At 51.5% G+C, this 10,290-nt stretch overlaps 1 protein-coding gene across 1 annotated transcript in view; it reads left to right on the forward strand.

Moving 5' to 3' along the window:
- NR1I2 (nuclear receptor subfamily 1, group I, member 2) overlaps positions 1-7,128 on the forward strand; it is a 10,626-nt gene extending 3,498 nt beyond the window's left edge. Inside the window, exons 3-8 of the mRNA XM_008578779.1 lie at positions 1,351-1,538; positions 2,341-2,615; positions 4,723-4,865; positions 5,046-5,162; positions 5,456-5,561; positions 6,984-7,128. Of these exons, the coding sequence (XP_008577001.1) occupies positions 1,351-1,538; positions 2,341-2,615; positions 4,723-4,865; positions 5,046-5,162; positions 5,456-5,561; positions 6,984-7,128 (974 nt within the window). The remainder of the gene's footprint in view (positions 1-1,350; positions 1,539-2,340; positions 2,616-4,722; positions 4,866-5,045; positions 5,163-5,455; positions 5,562-6,983) is intronic.
- The last annotated feature ends 3,162 nt before the right edge of the window (positions 7,129-10,290 follow it).

Consider the following 10,290-nt stretch of genomic DNA (forward strand, 5'->3'; position numbering starts at 1 on the left):
GGGGGGGGGGGGGGGGGGGGCGCGGGCGGGTGTGCCGAGTGCGCGCGCGACGGGAGGCCCCTGCAGGGCGGTGGCCGCTCAGCTCGGCTCCCCGCAGCGCGGAGGGCCTATCCCGGAGGGACTTGGGAGATGGCGGGCATCCTGATTCTCTGCTCTGGGAGGTGTGGTGGGCATCTCTGGCCAGGGCCTTTCCCCGGTCTCCGCTCAGTTGCTCCTGCGTGATTCTTTCTGTCTCCTCCTTAATTGTCCTCACTCTGTTGTAAGCAAATTGGGGGGAGATGAACTTGAGAGAGGAAGCAGGATATACACACGGTGTGATATGACCCCCAACATCCCAGCTACTAGCACCTACCGGCTGCCCCAGACCTGGACGCTTATAGGGGAAGTGTTGGCAGACAGGGGACCTGGGTGTTCTCGTTCTACCTGCTTCACTTTGGTATATTTGGTATATTTGTATTAATCTGAGTATATTTAATACTCAAATTGAAGCTCTTGGGGAAAAGGCTAGAAACTGCCAATGTGTATTTGTCTCCATCGAACACAGAGTGGCCCAAGGCTGTGGGCTGCCTCTTCCAGGGGACATGTTCTCTGGGCATGCTAGCCGAGAGCCTTTTCTGCAACCAGCTGAGAGAGTGAGGCCCTCACTGGATTGTCCCTGCAGACGGACGTCCTGGATCTCTCCCTTCTAAGGAAACTACAGCTTTGCTCTGCACACAGGAGTGGGCTCCAGGAATCCATGGAAGACCCTAAAGCTCCAGGCTATATAGGAAGTGGCCGGAGTTGCTATTTCTTGCTAAGCAGTGGCCTCAGCTCTCTGAGGTCTTGGAGACTTAGAGAACTTGGGGGACTCTGAAGAGTCATTTTGGTATATATCCCACCAGAAAAGAATAATACCAGGTGCCATTTATTGAGCATCTCTTACGTACCAGGAACTATCTTAGGCACTCTGCATGAATGTCACATCATAGCAGCAGTGTGAGGTACGCACTGTTATTCAGATTACAAAGTAGAAGAGGTTAAGGCGCTTGTTTAAGGTCACAGTTAGCCAGGCAAAGCCAGGCCAGCTCTGTTTGATTCTGAAGACCACACTCCTACAGTCCCACAGTGTCCTCACAAGCCTCACCTCAGAGGGCGGCACACTAGCTGCACCTCACCTCTGTCCTCACCCAAGTGTTTCTCCAGAGGAACCCACAGACCTCTCAAGTCTAGATAGGGAGAGTTTCTTGTCACCATCACTGTCCCTTTCGCCTACCGCCTTCCGCTGCCTTGAGAGGGTTCCGCAGTGGCTCCCCAGGGAGCTGGAGGCTGACCAGGGACACGCATACTTGAGCCTGCTTGCTGTCCCTGCAGTGATCATGTCTGACGCCGCCGTGGAGCAGAGACGGGCCTTGATCAAGATGAAGAAGAGAGAACGGATGAGGACGCAGTGGCTGGGAGTGCGGGGGCTGACCGAAGAGCAGCAGATGATGATCAGGGAGCTGATGGACGCTCAGATGAAGACCTTTGACACCACCTTCTCCCATTTCAAGAATTTCCGGGTAGGAGGCTTTAGAGCTGGCTCTGCTCCTGGGCTAGCGCCTCAAAACCCGTCTCATTCCCAAGGGTTCTCAAAGTGTGGCCCCTGGGTCAGCAGCGTCAGTATCCCCTGGGAACTTGTTAAAAATGCACATTCTCAGACCACCCCGGACCTCCTGAATCGGAAGCTCTGGGCTGGGGCAAGACCCCCAGGTGATTCCCACGCAGGCTCTGGTTTGAGAATTGCTGCCTTCTCTTTCCATAGCAGGTACGAATTGTGTCTAAGTGATAAATGGAGGGAAAGCTGAGAGGTTCCCCAGTGTTCCTCTCATTCAGGGCTTTATGAGGACAGGGTCCAGACCTAGTGGGGGTGTGACCTTTGTGAACTGGTGTTTGTAGTGATCCCAGCAAAGTTCACTGCCTCTGTGTTCTCGGTGCACTCTCTCTCCCCTCTGTGCTCACAGGGATCTCAGGTGACCTGCCCAGCTCAGAGAACTAGATTAGCTCAGTGACCTCAGATCTGCTCTTTCCGTCTGTAGCTCCCTACCTCTTCTCTCCGAGTCTCCTGAGCCCAATGTCTGAGATGTTTGGGACACAGCATAGGTAGAGGCCCTCCTCACCCTCCATTCTGACTGGGCAGGGACGCATGTAACTCATTCATAGATCCGGAGAGAAGACACAAGTGCTGTGTGAGGGGATGTGTGTGCACACACGTGTGTGCACAGGACTGAGTGCCTGTGATTGTGCCTCCCGGGCCTGTGTGGGGACCTAGCTGTGAAAACACATGCTGTCTTTCCTCTTTCCACCTCCTGGCTTGTGTCTCAGCTGCCGGATGTGCTTAGCAATGGCCGTGAGATTCCAGAGTCTCTGCAGACCTCCTCGGGGGAAGAAGCTGCCAAGTGGAGTCAGATCAGGGAAGATCTGTGCACTGTGAAGGTCTCCCTAAAGCTGCGGGGGGAGGATGGCAGCGTCTGGAACTACAAACCCCCAGCTGACTGTGGCGGGAAAGAGATCTTTTCCCTGTTGCCCCACATGGCTGACATGTCAACCTACATGTTCAAAGGCATCATCAACTTTGCCAAAGTCATCTCCTATTTCAGGTAGGACATCGAGGCTGGAGGGATGGGTGTGGAAAGGAACGGGAAACGGCCAAGAGGTTCAAAAGGTCTGTGGTAGATCCCCCTGAATTTGGGAATGCTGGTGCCAAAAGACCCTCCTTTCTCTCTTCCCCCAGTGCCCTCCGTGCTGCTGGGGAATAGAGCCCTGGCTGTGTGGCTCATTACCTTGTGACTGTGAGCCTGCCATTTAACCTAATGTGTCTTGGCCTCCCCATCTGCTAGATGGGAGCTAAGAGTACCTTGCAGGGGTGCCATATGAGATGAAAAAACATCTGAAGAGCACCCAGCACATGGTGGACATTTGCATCGTAATTTCCCTCCCTAAAAGGGAATCACAAGTTGACAGTTCCACAGCAAAGAATGAGTTGGAAGGAAAGGGAAGGAAGTCCAGAGAGAGAAGAAAGGAGAGAGGAACAGACACTGGGTCTCCAGCAGTCTGTGGCCACGAGAGGGCTGAGAAGGCCATGGGGAGGATGGGTGGTCCTGAGAGCCAAAGGGCTGGGTCTCCCTGGGGCCGGGTCTCCTGGGGGCCGGGCATGGAGGCAACAGCCACGGGGCAGCTGGGCCCAGCAGGAGACCCAGGAACCTTGTGGTATGCTGGGAACCTCATCCCCACAATATGTAGTCTGTTGTGGCTGGAGATGGGGCTGGGTGTGTCTGCCCTTGGGTAGGCCACCTTGCCTTGCCAAGCCTGGTCAAGTGGGGCTGAATCATATGCGCAAGCAGCCCCTGACTTCATCAGCAGGCAGAGGGCAGGCTACATTCCTGCAGCCCACAGGTCCCCTGTGGCCTGTGGGTGACTTACAAGGCTTATTTAACGGGGTGAGGGTGGCAACAGAGTGGAGTTGGGTTCAGGTTGTGGCAAATTAGGTCAAGGGGGCAGGGAGAGAAGCCTACTTACAAATTTGGGCATTGCAGATACCTGCTGACATCTGTTGACCCACAGTTTAACACCAGGGTAGGAGGTCAGGAGGTCACTTGCTCTGTCTCATGACCACAGGTTTTGAGCACAATGACACTAGTCATCACTATTCCCTTCACTCGACAGATAGAAACTGAGGTTCACTGAGGTTAAGGAACTTACCCTAGGTCACAGCTAATCAGTGGTGGGTGGTGGAAAGCAGATCTGGAAGGACCAGAGTGCAGACTTCAGAGCCAGCTACCCACTGGGTCCTGAGCCAGGCAATGGGCAGACATAGAATAAGATCCATCTGCTGGCATCTGTAGCTCAGTATTATGGATCTAAAAGAAAGGTGGGTGTGAGGAGCACAGAGCCTGAATTCTTGAGGAGACCAAAGCCAGAGCAGCTGCCCAAGCTCTCAGAGCCTCCTCCTTGTCAGGAATGCCTTCTTGGGGAGGGGGTTGGGGGGCTTGTGAGACCAGGTTGGGAGGGAGAGGTCCCTGCAGGAGGGGAGGGGTGGCACTGTAATCATGAGTGTCAGAGGCTTATGAAGCAGCCACCAGAGCCAGGCCTGTGCTCAGCACCAGGAGTGGGGCTCAAGACATGCAGGCTGCCTGGGGAGAAGCAGCAGAAGTATGTACATATTAAATCCAACATAGACCACAGGAAGCCAATATCCCCGCTTCCTGGAGCTCGTGCCAAAGGAGTGGCACTTGCAGAAGGACTCTGCACTCTGGAAAGACTTCTGGGAGGGGCAAAGACATAGCTTGACCTGAAGGACTAGTAAGTGATGCTAAAGGGACAATCATTCCAAGTGGGGAAAGTGAGGCAGGAAGTATGAGGCCAGGGACCAGGAGCCAAGGCATCGGCTGTAGGTTGGTAGAGGGAGTCAGGGAAGATGGGGCCAGGCTGTGAGGGACCTGGATGGCAAGCTGAGGGGCACTGGAGAGTGCCTGCAGTGCAGAAGAGCAGAGGAATATCGTAGGGCTGAGTAATCTGCTTGGTGGGTTGTGCGGGGAGAGAGAGGAGACAACCAGAAAGCAGCTGCAGTAATCCTCGGGGGAAGGAGCCTGTCCTGCCTCTGTCCTTCCCACTCCCCCAGTCTCTGGATTATGGGAGTAGGTGCTGGTGCTGGCTTGTAGGCAGCTTCCCAGGGATCTGTTGTCCCCTCCCCATCTTCACTGCCAGGGACCTGCCCATCGACGACCAGATCTCCCTGCTGAAGGGGGCCACCTTTGAGCTGTGCCAACTGAGATTCAACACCGTGTTCAATGCGGAGACCGGGACCTGGGAGTGTGGTCGGCTGTCCTACTGCTTGGAAGACCCCGCAGGTGCCCGAGAGATGCTTGCCTGCTCTCCACAGCTGTGGGAGGAAGGGAGCCACTGCAGGATATGCATGTTCTGGGCTTGCTGGTCAGGGGAATTGGGTGATGGAAAAAAGACCTTGACGGGGAGGCTGGGCCTGAGTCAGCTTCCTGAGATGCTGCCCCACCATCCTGCACCACCCACAGGTGGCTTCCAGCAACTGCTACTGGAGCCCATGCTGAAATTCCACTACATGCTGAAGAAGCTGCAGCTGCACAAGGAGGAATATGTGCTGATGCAGGCCATCTCCCTCTTCTCCCCAGGTGCGGCCTCCCCAGGCTTGCCCACACCCTCTTATGCCCTCCCCGGGAATGCCCCAGCCACTGGTCTTGCTCCCCACTCAATGTGCAGCCGGGGCATCGGGGGGAGCTCGGCTGGTTTCTCCTTGGGGCAGGGGGGTGGTGCAGAGCCCTGTCCTCCTTCACTCCCCTGCAGTGACTGTGGCTCTGGAAGGTGGTTTGCTGTCAATTCCCCTTCTCTAGGCCAGACTGAGCTTGTCTTTGCCCTCATGGCCTTGCTGGCACCACGCTGCCTTTCTGTCCCCCTTCTCCCCCAGACCGCCCAGGCGTGGTGCAGCGCAGTGTGGTGGACCAGCTGCAGGAGCAGTTTGCAGTCACCCTGAAGGCCTACATAGAATACAATCGGCCCCAGCCTGCCCACCGGTGAGCACAGCAGGGAGGGACGCAGGTCCTGCCTGCCAGGCCCCTGCTTGCCTGGGCCTCTCCAGGAGAGCAGACTAGAGCCATGTCCGGGGAAGCCTCTGATGACCAGGGCTCTGGGGCCCTGTTCTGTGACCTTCTGCCAGGTCAGCCTCAGCACCAGCCCAGTAATGAGGGAACCTGCGGAGGGCCAGAGGCCGTGCCCAACTCGTGCCTGTCCAGGGCCTTTCACACTCCTGTCATCAATAGTGGAAACAGCCAGATATTCTCCTGAGTCTCCTACAGGGTCTTCTAGCCATAGCCAGTAATAACCATGATGACAGTAAAGACAGGACAATAATGATGGTAATCACAAATAGATCTATCATGGCTACCGTTTGTTGAGAAGTGCCAGTCCTGATACCAAGCAGTTTATTTTCACCTTTAATCCTCAAAACACTCGCCTGAGGGTGGCACCACCACTGTCCTGCAAGGGAGTTGAGGGTCAGGACAATTGCTTAGGTTCCACAGCCAGCCAGGGGGATAGAATCTAGAGGTGGACTCAGCCAGACCAAGTCTAAAGCTCATGCCTGTGAGCACTAGCTAACCACTTCCCAGGAAAAACACAAGTAAATGGGGTAGGAAACTCCTTAGTTTGTTTTGGTCATAACTCAAAAGAGGAAGGCCGCTCAGGACTTGGCTGAAACAGGGGCTGCCACAATTCCACTGGTCCTTAGAGGTTCCTGTGACCTAGTCCCCAGTCTGATGCTCACAGCCCAGGGATGAGCTTGAATGCACTGAGCCCAAGGCCATGAAGGATTAAGGCCAGCACTGGGTATTATAGTGTGAACTTAAAAACTCAAATATCTACTTGGCCTGCACCAGCTTTCTTTTTGGCTCAGCATCCTGGGATGCTGGTGGCGGCCACATCTTTATTTGCTCGGTCCCCCTCGGTATGCAGCCAGGAACCTGGAGGTGCTAGCTTTCTTTTCCATCATGGGCAAACTGAGGCATGGATATGTCTCAGACACTAGATCCCAAAGCTAGATCCAGCAAGGGTTCCAGCCTGCAGCCCTTAACCATGACTGCTCTACTCAGTCCTGATGCCTGGACATTCACCAAGGCGGTGATTCCCCTTCCCCCCAGTTAACCCCATGCATTTGGTGCCTGCAATGTCTGGACTTTTCCACTGGGGTCTCTATGTACAAAGGCTCAACCCCCGTGGATGGGGTGGGAGTGGGGAGAGTATGGCTCCCGCCTCAAGTACCTGGAAGGCTGTTCCGCTCTTCTCATCCACAGACTGAAAGAGGAGCTTAAGCCTTGTCTCTTGGCTGACCTGAGATGATGTCCTGAGATTAGACTAGTGTGACCTCAGCGCAGCCCCGGGGTTGGTGGGTCGGGGAAAGGGCAGGCAGCACCCCACACTTTCCTCTGGCTGGCCTGCAGGTTCCTGTTCCTGAAGATCATGGCTATGCTCACCGAGCTCCGCAGCATCAATGCCCAGCACACCCAGCGGCTACTGCGCATCCAGGACATACACCCCTTCGCTACTCCCCTCATGCAGGAGTTGTTCAGCATTACGGACGGCTGAGCGGCTCCCTGGGGGTGGCGCCTCCACAGGGCAGCCAGCCCAGAGCCCTCTGAGCCGCCACTCCTGGGGCTAGACGGATGGACGCTGCAGGTAGCCGACAATGCCCTGCTGAGCCTGCCTGCCTGGAGTACTCACTGCTGTGACCACAGCTGGCTAGCATTCCTCAGGAAGGGGACGTGGGTGCCTCCAGCCTGCAGATCAGTCTGTGGAGGGTGAAACTGTGGCTCGTATGTGGAGAGTGCACTGGCCTATAGGTCAAGCCCATTAGAGAGGCAAAGCTGCCCTCCCCTTAGAAAATGCCCTGTAGTTTGGGGAGAAATCCCCAGATCCACCAAAGTGTTATGGTCAGGGAGGGGAAGCGGCAACAGGGGCTGCGCCATCTGAATGTCTATGCCCACAGCCAAGTTCATTAGCTTCTTCAGTCTTTTTGTTGCTTCCTCTAATACTCCTGTCTCCCACTTCCCACTTATTCCCAGCCCCAGCCTCCTGTGTGCACTGCTCGGGGATTCCAGGCCTGTGCTCATCAGCAGGTGCACTAGTATCTGTGGGAGTCTTCTAGAGAGAAGCCAGGAAGCCTGCTCCAAATGTCAGAAGCTTGTCATGCTTTGTTCTGGGCACATCATTGTGTCTCTACATCCAAACACATTATTAAGCATCAACAGTATGCAACCTGCCATCTGGTCTATGTTGACTCAGATATGGATCCTGACCTCAAAGAGTTTATCGTTAATAAAAGGAAACAAAGCAGAAACACAAAATAACTTGGATCAAAAAGAGAAGTGATAAGTGACATAAGAAGCACAAGGAATTTCCTTGTGTGGATGTTGAGCTGTACTGGGGTTCTGCAGGCACCTGGGACCCAAATGAGTGTTCCCTAGGACATGTGTTTGTGGGAGGAAGGGCATGAACTGTGGCTGTGGGTACATATTGCGACTTGGTGCAGGTAGGTCTTCTCCCCATCTGACTGGGGCCTGGGTTTGTTCCTGAGACTGGAGATGCTGGGGCTGCTCTGTGACAAGCCTGCACTGACAGTTGATAAAAATGCTAGAGCAGAACCATCTGCACGCAACTTATACCCCTGTGCACACAGCTACGCTTATAGCTAAATAGTATGAAAGTGTCTGCCTTGTTTATAGCCACTGTGAGTACAAATGTTCTTGCAGTCTCACAAATTACACTTTAATATAAGGCATTCCACACCGAAGAGCTGGGTTTAGCAAATATGTTCCTGGGTTTAATGTCAAATCAAGACAAGAGGATTTAAATAATTTTGATCTTTTGGCCAGAAATGTAAACTTTTGGGGGACTTCTTTTCTGGGAAAATAATTTGGGAGTGGGAAAACTGAAATACACACACACGTAGTTTTACTACTTATTTTATTATTGATCTTTACATATCTGAAAGATGTAAGAACATAAAAATGAATTATTTATCTTGATTTGCTCATAAAGTGGTTGTTCTATATTAAAACTTAAAGTATATGTACATACTACAATTAAAATATAGTGATTGAATTAATTGTAAATGTCTAATATTTTGTTGCAAATGAAGCTACAAGGTAACTGAATTTTAAGAAACAGATAATTGCTTAGCTTTTACCATTTTACAAGAACCCGGCCAGACTTTGAGAACATAAGAAATCATCAATAATATAAATCAAGGGGCCGGCCCGGTGGCGCACTGCTACAGCGCGCCGCTTGGGAGTGTGGCGGCGCTCCCGCCGAGGGTTCGGATCCCACATACAGACCGGCCGCTCACTGGCTGAGCGAGGTGTGGGCGCGACACTGAGGGTTGCAATCTGTTGCCGGTCACGAAAAAAAGACAAAAAGGAAAAAAATATATATATATATATAAATCAAGGTAAACATTTTCTCTGACATCCCTCAGATATACTAGCCTTTTTTACATCAAAAGGCACTCATTTTTAGAAAAGAAACTGAGGGAAAAAAGAGCTCCTCTCTCCAAACTCAATGAATACTGCTTTTGCTCCCAGGAATTTTTGTCTAATTATAGACTCATTTATAATTTGAAATATAAATTTCTAAGTAGGAAATATACATTTCATTAAACTGTATTCCTAAATCATAAGCATCTTGCCTTCCCCATTGAAATCATTTTCAGTGTACTATTTGTTCAAGAGCCTGAACTTGTTAGATGCAGGCTAGTTAGGGTAAAGCAAGGTTAAGATGAGATTAAGATGGGATGCAGGGAAAACTTCCATCTCCCAGCGTTGATATTAAAAACATCCGGACAGTTCCCCAAACATCGAATTGATATGTACATATAATTTAAATAAGATTATATAAAAAACTAAGCATAGTCCTAGGAGTAGTTAAAATTCAAGCTTAGATGCATTTAAAAACATCCGGACAGTTCCCCAAACATCGAATTGATATGTACATATAATTTATATAAGATTATATAAAAAACTAAGCATAGTCCTAGGAGTAGTTAAAATTCAAGCTTAGATGCACCAAAGAGCTTACACAGTATACTTTCTTCCAGGAGCTTTGTGAATCTTAACGTTTATAGGGCCAGGAGCCAGAATTAGCTTTTTTTTTTCCCCTGCCAAACATTTGCATTTATTACTCCCTTCCCTGAGCTTTTGAGTAAGTAGAACTATAAGCATCAGTTTCTAGGAAACCCTGTGGCCACTGTCCTCTAAGTCCTGGCTCAGTCAGGACAGGATAGGATCAGTCTCCAAAGCTCAGGGGAAACACCTGCATCCCTTCTTGCTCATCCATTAGTCAGAGCCACTCAGCAGCCTCTCTCTACCTGGCCCAGACTTTATCTAATTAAAGTCTTGACATTGACAACAAATCTTCTTGTGGGAAGGCCCAGAGTGACCTCTCCTTTCTGGAATAGAGGGGATGTAACAAGGAACACACATCTGATTAACCATCCGTTCCCAGCTCCTGACAGCTTAATGGGCCTCCTCACACCATATTCAGCAGCAGCTTGTCTCCCCTGGTTGCTTTCCATAAAGTGATTTCTGTCAATCACTTTGAATAGCTCTCCTAACTCTGACTGTGCTGATGCATGGAGAAAATGTTCCCACACCTGAGAAATGGGTGACCATCCCCTCACTTTTGATCATTTCCTTTCTAATGTTCCTTTCCTCTTCCATTCCTTCTTAATGAGAGGGATCTGCAATCTGATCT

This window comes from Galeopterus variegatus, unplaced genomic scaffold (assembly GCF_000696425.1).
Source record: "Galeopterus variegatus unplaced genomic scaffold, G_variegatus-3.0.2 Scaffold1756, whole genome shotgun sequence".
NCBI lineage: Eukaryota > Metazoa > Chordata > Mammalia > Dermoptera > Cynocephalidae > Galeopterus > Galeopterus variegatus.